At 33.2% G+C, this 19,891-nt stretch overlaps 3 protein-coding genes across 4 annotated transcripts; 1 reads left to right on the plus strand and 2 right to left on the minus strand.

Moving 5' to 3' along the window:
- Positions 1–243: 243 nt before the first annotated feature.
- On the minus strand, positions 244–15,640 carry LOC108916063 (putative ATP-dependent RNA helicase DHX30). Its single transcript, XM_018722259.1, has 12 exons — positions 15,493–15,640; positions 14,988–15,341; positions 11,958–12,580; positions 11,608–11,824; positions 11,170–11,499; positions 6,964–7,193; positions 6,701–6,864; positions 5,961–6,605; positions 1,034–1,226; positions 756–945; positions 547–641; positions 244–496 (listed from the first exon to the last, which is right to left on the minus strand). Exons 1-12 carry the CDS (start codon positions 15,556–15,558, stop codon positions 328–330), a joined length of 3,276 nt encoding a protein of 1,091 aa, XP_018577775.1. The 5' UTR covers positions 15,559–15,640; the 3' UTR covers positions 244–327.
- Positions 15,641–16,518: 878 nt separating this feature from the next.
- On the minus strand, positions 16,519–17,974 carry LOC108916057 (glycosaminoglycan xylosylkinase homolog). Its single transcript, XM_018722248.1, has 4 exons — positions 17,531–17,974; positions 17,042–17,469; positions 16,786–16,986; positions 16,519–16,732 (listed from the first exon to the last, which is right to left on the minus strand). The coding sequence occupies exons 1-4, from the start codon at positions 17,948–17,950 to the stop codon at positions 16,519–16,521; spliced, it is 1,263 nt and encodes a 420-aa protein (XP_018577764.1). The 5' UTR covers positions 17,951–17,974.
- Positions 17,962–19,889, plus strand: LOC108916059 (putative deoxyribonuclease TATDN1). 2 transcript variants are annotated; one of them, XM_018722251.1, is made up of 6 exons: positions 17,962–18,052; positions 18,160–18,339; positions 18,426–18,618; positions 18,690–18,887; positions 19,481–19,693; positions 19,752–19,889. In XM_018722251.1, the coding sequence occupies exons 1-6, from the start codon at positions 18,022–18,024 to the stop codon at positions 19,855–19,857; spliced, it is 921 nt and encodes a 306-aa protein (XP_018577767.1). In that variant the 5' UTR covers positions 17,962–18,021; the 3' UTR covers positions 19,858–19,889. The 2 variants fall into 2 exon arrangements, with proteins under 2 accessions (XP_018577767.1, XP_018577768.1); XM_018722252.1 differs by having other exon boundaries at positions 18,052–18,107.
- The last annotated feature ends 2 nt before the right edge of the window (positions 19,890–19,891 follow it).

Raw genomic sequence — 19,891 nt, forward strand, 5'->3', positions numbered from 1 at the left:
CACCGGAAATAATTATTTGTAAATTTGTCTTGCCAAGTTATTTCCTACAACTTTGCATTTGCAAGTACTAAAATTGTACATCTTCAATACACTCAAATTGATAACGTATTTATTACCTATCTTTCTTACCTCACATTTCGTAACTTACAAGCAACAAGCAACAGTCCCTTCAGAAGAAGCTAAAATTGGAAAAAGGAATAATAAACACATTGAAAAATTAAAGACAAGACAGTAAAATGTTGATAAAAGATGTTTACTCTCAACGAAAATATATATATTTTTTTTAAATTAACAACGATTCGAAAATACCTACTACAAAAATAAATACTAATTCTTAACTCTGTTAGCACTTAAGATGTCGTCGATTAACATCAAAATATCGCTCCACGACTTATTAACGTCACGGTTCTCATTTCCGCTGTTGGTAAGCTGTTCGATGTAGTAGCGGTATGCCGTCATTATGCAATTCTTACAATCCACCAAATCTTGAGCTTGACTGGAATGAAATAATTTAAACTGAATTAATCAAAATTTAAATACACTTACGCTCTATCACAGAGAAATGCTATGTTCGTGTTTTCAATAGACACTTTGACCTGATCCTGAGAAGGGATGTCTATGGAGAAGTCCTCTTTATTGACCTAAAAGAAATTAACAGATCCATTACCGGTTGCAAAGTAAAATACACAAATAACTGTTGTGATTAGAAAAAAAAAAATTTAATTCAAGTGGTCGTGTAATGGATTACAACTCACATCTTCGATATCCAAATCCTTATTAGAAAAAAGTAATACCGAAATATTTGGCATTAAACTACATTCTCTTATTAAAGTGGTCCTTCTGATGTTCGACCTGGTTTCGTTAATGTAAAGTAAAAAGTTTGTGGGAAATTTCCTTCTTTTAAAATTTACGCTCTCGGTTGTAATCGTCGCCCTGTGATTATTCCTAAAACAATCTAACTGTAGTATGAGTTTGCAATATTTAGAAATTCTAACTCTAACATCTTCTCATGACGGGACATGGAATATAATACCTTGTTAATAAACAATTAACGTTGTTTTTCAATTTGTTCTTAACAACGTCCCAGGTGCGATGATGTAGGACTGTGCCGATGCCAGAATACAAAACGGCCTTCACCATCTCGTCGTTATCAGAAAAATCGTCCGAAATTGGCAACACCTTGTACAGACCATTGTAGAGGTAGTCGTAATGAATTTTCCTTAATTCTAAAGAAAAAAATTCAAATTGTGCGCTCAATCCGTGGACACGCTATACAGGGTGTTTCAGGATTAAGTCGACAAACTTTAAGGAGATATTCCTCATAAAAAAAATAAAAAAGAATCAAGTATAATTTTTTTTCCAGACGCTTCATTTTCGAAATATAGGGCGCTAAATTTTTTTTAAAAAATTCAAATTTTTTAAATAACTTCTAAATGAAGAAGGCTATTTAAGCCAAATTTGGCATGACGCATCTTCTTATAAGATACCATTTTTCCATAGAAGTAGAAGTCTGCAAGCAACCAGTGGCGGAGTTATGGGGACTCAGACTCATTACATTATAAAAAAAATTAATACGGCCCTTGACAAAAAGTGTACATTCACTTTTTTTCCTAACTCTTATAGTTTCATGGCAAAATTGATTTTTCGGAAGGGTTCTTCTGGATTTTGTCGATAAACTTTAGGAAGACGTCTCATATACTTTTATCCAATAGTATTAAAATTATTTACGAGATGCTTCGTTTTTGAGATATATGGTGTTTTTTTTTTTAGAAAAAAAAATTATGAAAACAATAGAAATATTTAAGTATCTAACATCTAATGTGACAATGTCGTAATGCGACAACGTAACGACCCTTGCAATACTCCTAAATTTTTTCAGGCGGTTTGTAGTCACTTCACATACTTGTGTTGTGTACTTTTAAATAAAATAAGATGGCAAACAATACATGAAAATTTATTTGTAAATTGAAACAACCAAAAAATTACCGATTAATATTATACCTAGACAAAGCGAAAAGTGGATCAAAAATGAAATGATTTAAAAAATATTTTGTTCAAAATGGGCGCCTCCGGACTGTAGACAAGCACGACATCTTCTAATTATGGAGGTAGTGGCCGATCAACACTGAATTGGAGTTAATTCTCGACACGCTTGGACTATTCGCTGTTTTAGATCTTCTAGGGTATCAACTGGCACCTCGTAGACTTTTTGTTTAACAGCACCCCAAACGAAATAATCCATCGGTGTCAAGTCCGGTGAATGTGCGGGCCACGCTGCAGGTCCTCCACGACCAATCCATCTCCTGGAATAATTAGTGTTTAACCACTCCCTAGGACCTCTACCAAAATGGGCAGGACAACCATCTAGTTGAAACCAACTGTTCATTCGAATATTAAGCGGAACATCTTCTAACAGATCTTGAAAACCATTTTCAAGGAACTCAGTAAACATGTCAGCATCTAACCGATGCGGAAGGAAGTAAGGACCAACAATAGTATTGTCCAACCCAACCATACGTTATATTGGAATTCATGCTGAAAACTATTTTCCCTTACCGCCCGTGGATTCTCGTAGGACCAAATATGGTTGTTCCTTTGGTTTAAAATTCCCCTTCGAATAAATGTTGCCTCATCTGTTCACAATACTTTTTGCGTAAACTGATCATCATTCTGCTTGGTTTATTTAAAGTTTATCGACAGAATCCAGTAGCACCCTTCCGAAAAATCTATTTTGCCGTGAAACTATAAGAGTTAGGAAAAAAAAGTGAATGTACACTTTTTGTCAGTAACAAACTGTTCTATCTAAAAACAGCATCATTTTTATTTTCAGTAGGGCCGTATTAATTTTTTTTATAATTTAATGAGTCTGAGTCCCCATAACTGCGCCACTGGTTTCTTGCGGGACTTCTACTTTTATGGAAAAATGGTATCTTATAAGAAGATGTGTCATGCCAAATTTGGCTTAAATAGTCTTCTTCATTTAGAAGTTATTTCAAAAATTTGAATTTTTTTAAAAATTTTTAGCGCCCTATATTTCGAAAAAGAAGCGTCTGGAAAAAAATTTATACTTGATATTTTTCTTATTTTTTTATGAGGAATATTAGTCCAACCAAATTACACTTGGAGAAAAAAAAAATTGTTACCTGGACTTTTATAAGTGAAAATGGTAAAAGGGCTTATGATAAATCTAAAAAAAATAAATGCGTGAGCAGGGGCGGCGGAGCGTTGATTTGGGGTGTTGAAAAGTTATGAAAAATTGTATCTTTGGGATTTCTGGCGAAAGTTGACGTCAAACAAAAAAGTATCGAATACAAAAGTTGTAGATCATGCAAAAATCTACAACTTTTGGGGAGGTAACTTTTTAACATAACCTCAAAATTTCCGAGAAAAATGCGAAAAACAGGTTTTTTTCTGATTTTTTGTTTTTTATTTCTCATTTCCGCAAAAATAATTTAATTTTGACGAAACTTGGTTAAAGTATACCTTTTTCTATCTTAAATAACTTAAATTTTTTTTAGATAAAAAAATCAAGAAGATATTCATTTTTTTCGGCCTGAAACACTTTTTTCAAAGAAAAATTCTACTTTAAAAAATCATCGTACAGAGTTCTGCCGGTAATCATTATTTTCGTTTCGACATATACTTTTTGGTGGAATAAAAAAATCTGTAATAACATTTCAAAAACATGCTCAAAAATGCAAAAATATAAAAAATAACTTGCAACAATGAATTTTTCAGTTATTGTTGATAATTTGTTTAAATTAAAAAACATTCAAAACATAATTACATCATTCAATTCTACGGAAAAAAATTAAAAAAAACTGTGTCTCATTGTTTGACCCAAAACTTTATTTTTGTACAGTATTGCTATAAACATCCAAGTCGAATTAATTACAAATGCACAAATAATAAATTATCTCAGGATGATTTGAGATTTCAGCAATATAAAGTATTAACTGCAGTCTACTGTTGACGCGAAATCCGAAAACCCGAAATTTTGCAAAATCGTTTAATTTTTTTTCTGGCTTTATTTGAAAACGAATTTTAAATACATTGCATATTTACATTGCCACTTTTTTCGCTCTATCCAATGGCGTCAACATTTTTGCAATCCCACGTTACGTCTTCGACGGGCCATCATCAGATTAATTTTTTTAAATATATCACTGCTATTTTTATGACAAAATCTAGTCATTTTTAATTCTGTTTAGATGATATTACTATTGTAATTAAAAAGGTTTTAAGCTATCATTAAACATTTTTCCTGAGTACGGCTGAACGCTTTCAAAATACCTGTATCTATTGGAGTAGAGAGAGATATAGAATAAGTCAATACAGCACAAAATATCCAACAATTTTTTTAATCCATATTTTAAAAAGTTGTACGTAATAAAAAAATAATACGAATTTATGAAATATTTTATTATTTCCAGTTAGTATTGCTAACAGTAGTAAAAAATTGTTGGATATTTTGTGCGGTATTGACTTTTATACTGTTATGACTTCATCCAATAGATATTTTGAAAGCGTTTCAGACTTAAAAACTTTTTAAGCGATTACAATAGTAATATTCAAAATTAAAAATGACTATTTTTATGACAGATTTTGTCATAAAAATAGCAGCGACTTATTTAAAAAAATTAACCAGATGATGGCCCCTCGAAGACGAAACGTCGGATTGCAAATATGTTGACGCCTTTGTATAGAGCGAAAAAAGTGGGATTGTAAATATGTAATTTTTATTTTAAAATTCGTTTTCAAATAAAACCAGAAAAAATTAAACAATTTAGCAAAATTTTGTGTTTTTCCGGATATCTCCGGAACTACCCGGAATTTTAAAACTTTCTAAACAGGATATTGTGAGGTATAAAAAAACAATTTTTTTCTAATCTGAGCCACCCCGTATCTTTAACCGTTTCCTAAATCCTAATCCTATCCCATCCTTATCTTGGACACACTGTATATCTATAAATTCATCAAACTTTAAAAAAAATAAGTACACTAATCGATCCTACGAAAAAAAAAAAAATTATTTATTTTATTTATTCGCTATTCGACTTATGTTTATAGCAATACTGTATAAAAATAGTTTAGGGTCAAACAATCAGACAGTTTTTTTTTATTTTTTTCCGTAGAATTGAATGGTGTAATTAGTTTTTGAATGGTTTTTAATTTAAACAAATTATCAACAATTACAGAAAAATTCATTGTTGAAAGAAATTTTTTACTTTTTTGCATTTTTTGAGCATGTTTTTAAGCTGTGATTACAAATTTTTTATTTCATCAAAAAGTATATGCCAAAACGAAAAAAATAATTACCGGCAGAATTCTGTACGATGATTTTTTTAGAATTTTTCTTTGAAAAAAAAAGTGTCTCAGGCCAAAAAAAATTAATATCTCAGAAACTTCTTGATTTTTTTATCTAAAAAAAATTGAAATTATTTAAGACAGAGAAAGGTATACTTTCACCAAGTTTCGTCAAAATTAAATTATTTTTGCGGAAATGAGAAATAAAAAACGAAAAATCAGAAAAAACCTGTTTTTCACATTTTTCTCGGAAATTTTGAGGTTATGCTAAAAATGAAAGTTACCTGTCCAAAAGTTGTAGATTTTTGCATGATCTACAACTTTTGTATTGGATACTTTTTTGTTTGATGTCAACTTTCGCCAGAGATCCCAATGATACAATTTTTCATAACTTTTCAACCCCCCAAATCAACCCTCCGCCGCCCCTGCTCACGCATTTATTTTTTTTAGATTTATCATAAGCCATTTTACCATTTCCACTTATAACTTATACTTATAAAAGTCCAGGTAACAATTTTCTTTTTTTTCCCTCTAAATGAGTTATTTTGATCGGTTTATATATCCTTAAAGTTTGTCGACTTAATCCTGAAACACCCTGTATACACCTCTCGGCATCCACCACCCATAACGCACGCAAAAAGTTAAATACTTACTTTCGATCATCTGCATCTTGTGATTCACCAAGTTGGTCTCATCGCATAACCTTTTAAGATCCCAGGAGTCCCCTTCGTGAGAATACTCCAGCCATTTCTCGAACAACCTCATCATGGCCAGGTGGTCGCTGTCTTTGCAAAACAAACTCTTTGTCCTTTTTATTTCGTCCTTACGCAACAACCCCGATGTGAAAAATTCAGTATCGGCCGAGAACAAAGTGACTATGTCCACTACAGGAGTAACGCATTTGAAGATAACGGCGCTGATCAGAGCTTTGGACAGTTTCGGCTCCAACTGAAAGTCGGCACATACCGTGCCCAGCGATGTCAGTTTCTCCTCTTTATCCAACATCTCCAAATCCTTCAGGTCATCCACGGCCCTCAAGGTGGCATTCTCTTCGGGCGGTGTTGGGAGCTTGGTCATAAACTCCAGGGCGTCCATGTTGTTACTGAAGACTTTCGAGTCCAGTACGATTTTCGTCAGAGACGTACGTTGGATTTCCGGGAGAGAGTAATCCGGAAAAGATTCATATTTCTCACGAGTGTAGAGATGGAAACATTCACCGGGTTGGACACGGCCAGCTCGGCCCTTTCTCTGGTCGGCGCTGGCTTTGGAAATCCAATGGTTGTCGATACAGTTAACACCTAAATCAAATTAAACACACATTACGTTCTAAAGGTAACAATTTTAAATATTTAAATAGCAACGAGACCGTCTAAATACCTACGAGTTATCTCACCTTTGTCGACATCAAATCGTTGCTCTTTATGAATTCCCGTGTCAATAACGTAAACGACATCGTCTATGGTCACAGAAGTTTCTGCTATATTTGTCGCCAATATTATCTTTCTGATCCCTGGCGGAGGTCTCGAGAAGATCTTCCACTGCTCGGAATCCTGTAATCTACCATTAGAGTAACGGTATTAGAACAATAAAAGACACATACATGTGCAATAATAATTATTTTTTATTATTTTATCGTTTCAAATTATCATAATTTACCTGGAATGCAAGCAATACACTGTGAGATCGCCACCGAGAGGAATTAACTTCTGAATCTTGCTTATATCCTCCCAACCAGGTAAGAAACAGAGGACGGCACCCTCCTTTTTATGTTTGTGGATGAATTGGATGATCCGTGCAACGTCTTCGTGAATGACGGATGGCACATCACTTTCGCACATAGCGATAGTTTTGCTGACATCTATTTTTTTGCATGTATCCAAAAAATGCTGAAAAATAATATTGAAAGGTATTCGCATAACGTTCTACCACGCTTATCTTTGTTATTCTTCTATTCTTGGAGGGAATGTTGAAGACCAAAATTGGAGTAAATTTTCTTCCGACTCAAATACATAAAAAATAGAATGTTGCACTTAACATTATTTGTTCACCGGACCAGTAGATAAACCAAAATATTGCACAGGGTGTTCCCCAATTTGGGTAACGAATAATGTTACCGAAAATTTTAAGTATGTTCTCCACAAGCCCTGGACTGAAATGCATTTTGCACCAAAAATTAAAATTTCAAAGAAAATAAAGAGCACCAATATGTGAGCATCCCTATATAGCAAGGGTCGGCAACTGGCGGACCGCGGTCCAGGTCCAGACCGCGGAAGGTAAAATACTGGACCGTCAAACATTTTTTGAAAGTATAAATTACTCAAATAAATTATTTAAAAAATGTTTTTTTTTACGTTTGAGTGCCAACCTTATCATTTTTTCTAGTATTTTACAATTGTGTGAGTGTTTTGAGTTCTTAATGGTTAGTAAGCATATTAAATTTGAGTTCAAATGAACATTTGTAAGAAATATGAATTTTTTTTCTGGACCTCGTTAAAAATTTTTAAAAGTATCCGGACCCCATCTAAAATTACTTGCCGACCCCTGCTATATAGGGTGGATCAATTTCGACACTTTTTTCGGTTTCTAATATTTCCCGAGGAGGCAGATAAAAGAGTGTTGATTTGATAGCTTAACTCTCTCAAAGTCAAAAGATATCTAACTTCCCACATCAGATTCCCAACCGTTGATATTGCAGGGAAGGCTTACATGTCCCAACTAATACTGAATTATACCAGAATTAATAATTATTTAAAATATAAATTAAAAATTATATGTCTCATCTTTCTATCCAGTCGTTCATGCATGAATATGCATATTTATTCATCCACCCGTACCACCTATAAAACCCACCCATCCACCCATCTATCCATCTACTTTTTGTACTGAGAGATGAGATAACAGCCTAAAAGATTGAGAGTGCAATAAAAACTTGTAGAATACTCTACTTTCTAAACAAAAGAATACAATATCTACAAATCATTCTTATTTTTGTTGCTATAACGTGTTCTCTTTTCTTCAAAGAATCTATGCAAAGGTTTACGCTTTCGTTTAGTCCCTCTATTTTTCGTTTATCTTTTTAACAACCAACAAAAATCGGCCATCATGTTTTCATCCCATCTTCCTTGATATCGCTGTTCTATAACCCTCATATCGTGATGAAATCGTTCGCCATATTCTTCGCCGAGATCCAAGATTTTCAGGAAACCAATCCAGATGTGAATGAAAGAAGTGCAACTTGTAGTTCATCAAACACCCCAGATCTTGGAAGTCTTTTATCATTTTTGATACAATTTCTTCATATTTAGGACTCTTCTTGTTTTCTAAAAAATTTGTCGCTACAGCTTTGAAACTAGTGATGAATGTTGCATCCTTGAACAATGTCCGAATCTGAGGTCCATCGAATACACCTTCTTTCAATTTCGCCTCAGAAGTATTAGGAAATTTTCGCCCTATATATATATAGGGCGAAAAGTTTTTTAGGAAACAAGAGTCCTAAATACGAAGAAATTGTATCGAAAAATCTTGGAGATTATAGCGAAGAACAAGGCGAACGATTTCATCAGGATATGAAGGTTATAGAACAGCGATATCAAGGAAGATGGGATGAAAACATGATGGCCGATTTTTGTTGGTTGTTAAAAAGAGAAACGAAAAATAGAGGGACTAAACGAAAGCGTAACTCGTTGCATAGATCCTTTGAAAAAAAAAGAACACGTTATAGCAACAAAAATAAGAACGATTTGTAGATATTGTTCTCTTTTGTTTAGAAAGTAGAGTATTCTACAAGTTTTATTGCGTTCTCAATCTTCTAGGCTGTTATCTCATCTCTCAGTACAAAAAGTAAAATTTTATTTTTTATAACTTACGTCGATCATAAATTACGTTGTTTGTGAATTTTGACCTGTTTTTTGAATTTTCCCGAAAACTCAGACCCGTTGAGCCAAATCACAAGGCAGATTCGGATTCAGCGGAAAAAAATACATGGAAATACATGGGTCTGAATACCAGATCCGATACTTTTTTTTATTTTGTGGGGCTGTGTAATTAATAGCTGTTAAGTAGATAATGTTTGTAAAATTCAACAGATAGGACTTTTGTCTTTGGAGTTAGATATCTTTTGCATGTCTAGATTTTTTAAATTTATTTGAATTAGCTTAATACCTTTAAAGATAAAGTAAAAATATGAGAGTTATTAAGAATATATAGAATTTTATTTAACTTTTCTTAAACTATGAAAGCCATTTGTTTTATATTTAGTATGAATGTGCTAATGAGAAACTCTATCGATTTTATAAATTATTGTGAAAATAGATCAATCATAGGCATCCGTAAGGGGCTCCGATTGCCCCTATTTTTAATATAATTTTTACGCCACCGAACATTATTCAAAATGAATATATTTTGTTCAGATTGCGGTTTAGGTCTATTTTTAAATTAAATACTTGGTTTCTTATGGATTCATTACAATTAGGTAAACAGGGTAATGATTGAAGTATGTAAATGATGATTGATCTATTTTCACAATAATTTGTAAAATCGATAAGAGCATTTCATTCGTACACTTCATGCTAAATATAAAACAAATGGCCTCCGTAGTTTAAGAAAAAATAAATAAATACCAAAAAAAGAAAATGTTTTGTCAAGATCTTATATCTCTAAAAGGAAGCCTTTGGAAGAAAGAGTGTATGCTTCAAAATAACATTATTTTGACGAGATCTATCGATGGGAGAAGTCCTACTCATAAAAAGTGAATCACCCTGCATATACTGCCTACGGGGTAGCTTGTCCCCCTTGAAAAGAAAATCGATGTGTCTCAGGTTTTTCTCTTTTTTTGATTCCGAGGTTTTCCAGGTGGGAAGTTTTAATTGAAACACCCTGTATATACAGGAAGTGCCTTTTAACACTCCCGCTGCCAATATCTCCGAAATGAAGAAATTTATTTTAATTCTGGAAAGTGAGGTTGTTAGGTCCCTCGAATAGCTTCAAATTGTAGTTAGAATTGTTAGTTCTAAACTTTCTGTATAGATGGCATGGCGATACTAAAAAATTTTTTGTTCCCTGGAAGGTGGAAATATAGTTGAGTAATTTTTGTAATATAAAGTTTTTCCTCATATTTACTTGTTTTCGAGATATGTCGACTTCAATATGCAATGTATGATGTAACACGAAAATCTATTATTTTATCTAAATCGCATCGACACAAAATATTCTTTTAAAATATTGTTATAATGACTATTCACACCACATACTAACTAACAAACAATAAACTATACGCTTTGCTATAAGCGGCACTTTGATCCATTTTAATTATTACAGCATTTTAAAACGTCCCAGTTGTGTTTTTCTAACTTATAAATTTATTATAGCCACGAAATTAGACCCCTCGTCTACGCTTATGCTGTGACGTTTCTCAGGACGGGTAAATCAAGTCCGTTTACACCCACTAAAAAAGCATTTTCCTATTCCCTACCAAGTGCAAAAGACAGAGATAAAATATAAATCGACGTTCAGTGTAACTCAATCTATAGACGATTATAGATTCTATCGATGTGCGTAGCGAGCGGCACAAAGATAAATAATATTGAACCGTTATAAAAATCATTTTATATTTTATACGCGTTATGGTAATAGTGTTTTTATATTATGCCTGAGTCACTCTCTATAATTTCGACCGCGGAGTATAGTATAGTTGAATTGAAAGATGCAAGCTGATAAAACTGTAATTATTGGAAAACTAATATGTGTCATTTGTCAACGTTTTATTTTAAACAAATGACATGAGCCACCTATGACTGCATTTTTTCATATGAAATTTTCAATCACAAACGGCATTTCTCTTTAAAGTAAACACACATAATTTACCTGCACGACCGGATACGTAAATCCTGGGATTTCCATGATGGGGGCTCCGTCGAAATATTGGCTAAACATAGAAGTATCGATCGTGGCACTCATAATTACAAGTTTTAACATTGGATTCATCTTACAGGCACTCCTCAACAAGTTCATCAGCAGATCTGTATTAACGTCGCGTTCGTGTGCCTCGTCGAGGATGATGTGGGAAAAATTAGAGAGGCTGGGATCCGACTGGAAGTGTCTTAGGAGTATACCGGTAGTACAATAAAGCACCCTGCCCGTCGATGGGTTAAAATTGGATTTCAATCGAACTTGATAGCCTACGATATCGCCAACCTAAAAAATAATTGTCGTAATGCAAGTGTAATTATAACACGAGCACAATGCATCCGTTCTTTGTAAAAACATATTTGTTACATCTTGACGTGCCAAATTTTCACTTACAGATTCATCTCTTTCCACTGCAACTCGTTCGGCCAAAGATATGGCAGCAATCCTTCTTGGCTGCGTGACTGCTATACGGCCCGGCTCTCCCAAAAGACCATCTTCCTTTGCCCACATCTCTAGGACGTACTGCGGAACTCTAGTACTTTTTCCACAGCCTGGTTCGCCTTTCACTATTATTATTTGGTTTTCTTTCAATAAATTCATAAAGTCACACCTAAAAACATCGAGGTTCCTTTGTAAATCAACACATTAAAATACGGACAGCGTTTTGACTAGATATTATCGAGGATATCATGGAAATTTGTTATCCTGTTAAACTGTTTTCATTTCAATTATGACAGACTTACTTGTAGGCCGCTATAGGCAAGTTAACTTTCTCCTTTGCTAAGTATTTATTCACCCCAAGGTATCTCTGCCGCCTTGTATTTCTTAAAGTTACATCTCCAGTTTCTTGGAATGTCTCCGATGCATCTTCAGACTCGTCCGTGTCCCGAGCATTTTCTAATTCGTTCTGGGTAATATGAGGCGCGATCTGGGCACAATACAGTTGGATGATGTTCTGCATTTTATTTACTGTCGATTTGTCCATTAATAAAACAGGCACGGTTTTCTTGGTTATGGTTTTCACTTCTTCCTTTCCATAAATCACCGGTAAACCCTCTTTAGTGATTTTATTATTGCTTTTTAGCCAAGTCAGAGCCGCAACAGCTGCCTTATGGGAAGCTACGCTTTTTCTGGTGTCCTTTGCCAAAAATTTTACTTCTTCCGGCCAGTATATGTGATATGTGCAAATCCAAATGGACTGTTTACCATCTTTGACCAATTTATAGTATGGAGTCAACTTAAGGGATTTATTGTTATTCTGTCTTGATATTTCATCAAACATGTTGTGTAACACATTTTTTGGGGCCGGGAATTGTTTTGAAATCTGCTTGGCATTTTCAGTATCATTGTAGAATATTTCTTTTGCCTGAAAATGATATAGATTTCAAGCGATATCATATTAAAAAATAAAGTATCGAGGTCTTGTCAAATCAACATTGGTTTGTTCTAGGGGAATTTACGTATTTTAATTGTCTGTCTACTTCATTACCGTCATAAGTATTATTTTCAGAAATACACTATGTAACAGTTTGCTAACAACTCTGTTGGGTACTTATTTAAATTTAAGTCTCTGCGTCCTGGTCAGTGTTGGCCTGATCTAAAAAGGAGAGAACAATTGTACTTTGACAGTATTGACAGTTATGCTTGATATATGAATAGTATTCTTCGTCATTCATAAAAAAAGAAATAAAGTTGTTATTTCAAGTAACAAGAAGTTAATTTAAAAGATAAGGAAATGCTATTATTTTGTACTAATATATAATTCTGTGTTCAATTAAATTTAGAAAGGCACTGTTGCCCAACAAATTACTTTTTAATCACTTGCATAGCAAAATATGTATTTCTTTTCAAAGAGTGTTGCTGTTACATAGTAGCTGATATTTGTAAAGTACATAGATATTAAATATAATTATACCGGGTGGCTCAAAGTTAGTGGCCTATTAGATTATTTCAGAACTTACTTTGATTTAAATTTTGAAAACTGACACACTTGGGTTTTTGGGTGCGCTTTTTTCAAATCTAATAATTTTGTTCCTGTAACAGTTATCTTAAATGGAACACTGTATATTTTTACATTTTTGGATTCTACACTTCGTTTTAAGGTGACTTTCGTCAAGTTTGCCTATATCTAAAATTATCAGTTTTCGAGATTTTTAACGTTTTTGGGAAAAAAAATTAAAACCAGAATCTACTTTAAAACCTACAGTTAGACAGATAAAGCAAGAATATTTGCAAGAGCAGGAGCTAAATACCTAAGCTGCATAACCATATCTTCAGAGTTACCGAATCTTATACAGGGTGGTGATAATTCAGTACCGAGTTTGGTCCACTGGAAATCATCTAAACTAGATTTTTTGTAATGGAACATCATTTTTTCAAATTTGGATGTGCCATTTTATTCTCTTTCCATCCATACTATGGTTCCCTATACTTATCTCTTCTAGTTTTTATGTTACTTGCAGTTATTTAGGTAGGTACTCTACTGAAATAGATTAATATTATTATTCGTACTTAACTGCGAGGGTGGCTGTAAAAATTTTAGCGTGACTTCAAAACATATGGCTTTCAACCACTATTTGTCATCAAGAAATTGTTGTTGTACCAGTTTAAATCAACATGGATAGAAATAATTACACACATGAAGTTATTATGAATTTATTTGTTATTTATGGGCAATGTGACAGGAACAATAACAGAACGTGTAGACGATTTAAAGAAACCTACCCAAACTTACAGCCTATGCATAACAAAAAGTTTAGATTTTAGAAGATAGCAAAGAAATTTAATTAATTTCCTAAAATGCTAAATATCTCGAAAACGGAATAGAGAAACTTGATGAAAATCACCTTGAAATGAAGCGTAGAATTCAAAAATGTAAAAATATACAATGTTCCATTTAAAATAACAAAGTTGATTTCAACTTCCAGTATTATATTTGAAAAGATCACAAAAAACCCTATTGTGCCTATTTCCAAAATTTAAATCGAAGTAGGTTCACTTTGAGTCACCCGGTATATTTGATAATAATTTTTTAACATTTTTTAAGTATACACAAAAACTTTTTTGTTGAAATTAATTGTTACGCTGATATAGTTGCCCTATGTGACACTGTTTTTTTTTAAGTTTACAGCAGAAAACTGTAATTCTTCAGGTCAATATATGTGATATGTGGATATTCACATTCGTTGATTTTGAGTGATCAGTAATCTATATTCTGGGGCGTCTCAGAAAATAATTATCAATTTTTAGATATATTGCAAATAACGATTTAGGGTAAAGAAACAATGTCAGTATATGTCTTGTTTGTCATTGTCTGCATAAAAATGATCTAAAATGTACAAAAAATATAAAATGCAATGTAACAAAATTAAGGTTTTAAAAAATTGGAGAACTTTTTAAAATTTATTTGAATTAGCTTAATATTTCGCCACGGTAGCGTAGTCGGTCGAGAGTACGGTGGCAAGCATTTCTCGGCCAGGCTTCCTATTCTGGTCCAGGTTCGATTCCTGGTGTCGGCACTGGCAATGTCGATGGATAATGGGTGTCTGTCCGCGTTTTTTCAAGTGTAGCCCTCTTCCGCATAGCCTTTGGCTTTGGATTTCGGGGTTGTCTCATTTCTGTGGTATGTTTTTTTTTATCTTTATAATAAATACATTTATTTATGCTGTATATAGAAAATTTTTATTCCCTAAATTAAGATATATTACAAATTCTTCTGTATATTTACCACTTTGGTATGCAATTAACTTTTTTATAGAAAACATTAAACATACCCTCTCTGTAGTAGTTGCGACCGGTGAAGAACTTCGTAATATTGCATCAGAATCTAAAGATATATTAGCATCGGTACTTTTCCAACAAAACTGACTAAAACCACCATCACTCCTTAATATCGACGATGATCCAAAGCTATGAATAAATCGGATGTCGACATTCAAATTTAATACACTGGATTTCTGTAAAATACTGCTATTGCTTAATAAAGTGGCAAGATCTGAATTTGCTCTATTTGGTCGAGGAAAATTTTGTAATATATCATTTTTTATACCAATTGGTATCCTCGTATGAGATATATGACCATAATATAATTTGTTTAATTCATATATTTTTGTAATAAAACTTGTAACCTGAAACATAAAACAGAGAATTAAAAATATATATTGCATTTAGTACTTTTTAGAGAATATTGTGCACAAATATGACTAAATAACAAAATTTTCATATACCAATAAATAATTACAAATATAGATATACACTTGTGAGCTTCATGATAGTTACCTGGCATCTATCTTTCTTGTACAATAGTGTCCTGTTCCTGTGAAGAATAACTTTTTTATAAAGCATGTTTTTTTATATATTTTTTAAAAAATGTAAATTTTCTTATTGGAAAAGTAAGGTTACCTACATTGAGAAATAAATAAAAGAAAAATCGCACCTTGAGATGTATGGTTCAGAGGCAGCGAACAGAGTTGCCAGAGAATATCCCGAGCTCTTTTCTTTTAATCATGAATTCAGAATCATAACGTGTTACGATCTGAAATCTAGCAACCTGATTGGTTTCCATCGGATCTTCACGGGTTATGATTCGGAAATTATGAATAAAAGAAAAGGGCTCTGGTATACTACCTTTACTCCGCTCCCAGTCATCGAAACCACCCATGATCTGGAGGCGGCAATCCTCTCCCTTGAGACTGACATTAAAAACGCCCTGACTCAGACTACTCCCAAATCATTGAGGCCAATTTCTAGCCATAGAATAATGGCGGCGGTGTCTAGGTCTTTTGTGTTTGTCGGTCACGTCGGGTACGTAGTCAACGGCTTGCCTGAGGAGGGGATTGTCATGTCTAGCGACCTGAAAATCGGTGCTTTACAAAGACAGACCCGGAGAAATTGTCTAAGGTCAATTATAATCGGACGAATCGATGGCTAAAAAAAAAAAAAAAAAAGGAAGTAGATTATAGAATAATCGGTTATTTCAATAATCGGATATTTGAAGATCCGAATAACCGGTTTTCGGATATTTGAAGAATCGAATAACCGAATTATCCGAAACCGGTTAACCGACTATCCAAATGGGATTGCGTTAGACGGTTGGAATGATTCTAATGTACTGCTGTGGTACTAGTCTATCACATCAAATAAAAAAGTTGACCTGTCAGGTTTTAAAGAAATTTCACTATATAGGTACTTAACTTCATCTTAAACTTGTTTATTTTTTCTTTATTGTTGAAGATCGTAATAAACTCTCAATTGTGGATCTCTGTTCTTAAAGAGCTATGGAGGGAATTTATATATTTAAATATACTAATTAATAAAAAAAAAGTACAACAAATAATGCTCTATTTGTTTCTGATGTTTACAATATTCAATTGTTGAGAAAACGATTAAAAGTCGTTTTTCGATTGCAATTAAGTGATCTTCTGTTATTAAATTATGTATATCCGGCATGGATTCCAATTTTTCACGCAATATTCCACCAGTTAGTCCCAACAATATTTTCCAAGTTTCTCTACGCAGCCTAAGGAATTAATGAAAATTATTTACGTGAACAATGTGCAATTTTTAACTTACATGCAGCACTGGTATAATGGAGCCAATATATCAATATGATGCACATTTGGATTTCCAAGTCCTTTACCATTGTCTAGCCAAATTACTGCGTCATCAATAGTTTCATAGTGGTGCCTGTCGCCATTCTGTATTAAAAAATCAAAAATCGCGGTATCGATTAGGTCATATATCCTTTTCTTGGATAATTTTTCTTTAATAGTCCTATAATTAAATATAAATAATTTCACAATGTGGTATTTTATAATGCAAAACATACTTGCAATAATTTTCTCCGTATTCTTGCCACATGGCTTTTTTACCTTTCTTATATGTACGCTGCCATGGAGATCTGTAATTATTTAAAGGAGCTTTAAAGTTAAATATCACAGCACCATTTAAAATCGAATTTTCATCGGAACAAACAGCGTCTTCCTTTTTACAAAAATAACACTTCCCATAAAAACAGGTCCTATTGTCCTTTGCAAAAATCGTATCTGAGAGCCTCTGTGTGGCAACTGGTATAATTTCCCGTTTTAAATGAAGTTGCCGTGCTACACTCATCGGTGTTAGAGGCTTTTTAAAAATAACCGAGAGATAGAAACCCACTATTTCAGAACTGTAACGATCTTTACCTGCATATACAGGCCCTTCTATTATTCTTTCTTTTTCGTACCATTGCGGTTTGAAAACTACAAGCTGGTTTCCCTAAAAAAAAACAAACTCAAATAAATACCTATTGAATACAATGTTCATAATATTATGGTACCTCTAACGTAAGTAGTAATTTCAACTGTGTGCCCCTAGTGTCTACATCAGCGCTGATGATTTTGGCTTTTTTCAAAGCAACGAATAATTTCCCCAGACTGGGACTGGTCAAATTTATGAGTTGGCTTTTGAACACCCATGAATTAGATTCTGTCCACAAATGGTTCAGATCTAATTGTTCAATTTTCACTATGTTTTTAAAATTTTCCAAAAATACGTCCACAGTTGTATCTTCAATTAGCGGTTTAATAGCATATTCTGCTGGTAACTTACTTAATTCATAATTAATTTTTTCTTCTACAGTTAACGGTTTTCTAACCTCACTTCCCGAAGGCAAGATTATCAATAAATAATTTGTTGTTAATATAAATAACACGAAGAATAGGAGTGACAATAATACAAAACTTCTTTTACGAACCATTTATGTGTAATTTTTCATATTTTTACTGATAATTAAGACTGAAAAAAATACAAATAAGGTTAAAAAACGAAATGTCGAAAGCACGAGTCCGCAAATATATCGGTAAATTATGTGATTCCCTATCTTTGTTAATTTTGTAAATATTACTAAATCTTCAGTTTCGTAAATTGTAAATATCAAATAACGCCGATTTAAATTTTTTTTTGTAGATATTGGTGCTAACCTCACTGATGGTATGTACGCAGGGATGTACAATGGAAGCAAAAAACACGAGCCAGATCTGCAGCAGGTTTTAGGGAGAAGTTGGGAAGCAGGTTTAAACAAAATTATCATTACCGGTGGAAGTTTGGAGGAGTCTGAGAAAGCCTTGGAGTTGGCTAAAACAGATGGTAATTGACATATACAAAGTGATCGATGTAGAACATTTTAAAATATACTTTCGTGTAAATTTAAATACGATACAAATATATTTTAGATAGACTTTACGCAACTGTAGGATGCCATCCGACAAGGTGCAATGAATTCGAACAAAGTGGGCAAGACCCAAACAACTATTTAGAGAAGTTAATAAACGTTGTGCTCGGAGGAAAAGATAAAATAGTAGCTATTGGTGAATGTGGTTTAGATTATGACAGGACACAGTTTTGTCCCAAGAATATTCAGAAAAAGTATATACCAATAGAATTTTATCATTTTAGTACTTTTAATTACCTGCGTATTTATCTCATTTTTTTTTCAGATATTTTGAGTACCAATTGGAACTGAGCAAAACACTTCAATTTCCCCTTTTTCTGCATTGCAGAAATGCTGCCGACGATTTGTATAATATATTAGTTAAATTCAGTGGCTTGAAAGGTGTGGTACATAGTTTTGATGGAACTATTGATGAAGCTAGGCGTTTTATTGACCTAGGATATTACATTGGATTGAATGGATGGTATTTTTCATTTATTTTTGTCGTTTTATAAAATCATACATACTACACTAATTGTACACTGATAATTTTTTGATCACCTCAAATTTTAAATAACAATTAATTTAATTACCTGTTTCCAAAATTTATCTCAAAAACTTGCAACTAACACATCTTGTAATATATGGGATGTTTGGAAGTATTTTTCATTCCTTAAAAAATTACGTATATAAATATACCTCGTTTACGGAAAATATGAAGTTTCCAAAATGTATAGCAAGGAAATATAGTAAAAAATAAAACTGCTTCTTAGCGACATCTATCTTTTAGGTAAGAAATAAGCCTCTGGCGATCTCGGGAAATCCCAATAACTTTCCTATATTAAATTTAATTGAATAGCGAAAAGATTGACAGGTTCCCTGAAAAGGAAAAAAATAATATTTCTATGAGGGCACATAACTTTAATAACGCAAAACTGTACTAAGGTAACTTGATCTGAATTTTCATTTTCATCCAAGGAAGTTTAAGGCATGGCCCATTTGCTTCCCAATACCCTGTATATATCTGACATGGCCCATTTTTATATTTTAAACTTCAAAGTTTCAACCGATTTTTAGTTCATTGAAAACACAAGAGAATTTAGAGTGTGTGAAAAATCTGCCTTCTGACAAAATTTTAATAGAAACCGATTGTCCCTGGTGCGAAATTAGACCCAGTCATGCAGGATCCAGATTCATTACCAAAGAAAATCAATCGCTGCCTAGCACTAAGAAGGAAAAATGGTTGCCAAATCACACGGTCAAGAGTAGAAATGAACCAATCAACATAAGGTAATCAAACGCACAAGTACCATTTTAAAATATCAAATAAGGGTGTGTTTTCTTTAAGGCAAGTTTTAGACGTCCTATCGGCTGTAAAAAATGAAGACCCGGACAAACTCTGCGAGACAATTTACCAAAATAGCCTGGCGTTATTTTTTCCGAGTGAGAGATGAGGAGGAATAAATAGCAAAAAATGTAATAAAAAAA

This window comes from Anoplophora glabripennis, unplaced genomic scaffold (assembly GCF_000390285.2).
Source record: "Anoplophora glabripennis isolate ALB-LARVAE unplaced genomic scaffold, Agla_2.0 scaffold1134, whole genome shotgun sequence".
In the NCBI taxonomy this organism is placed as follows: domain Eukaryota; kingdom Metazoa; phylum Arthropoda; class Insecta; order Coleoptera; family Cerambycidae; genus Anoplophora; species Anoplophora glabripennis.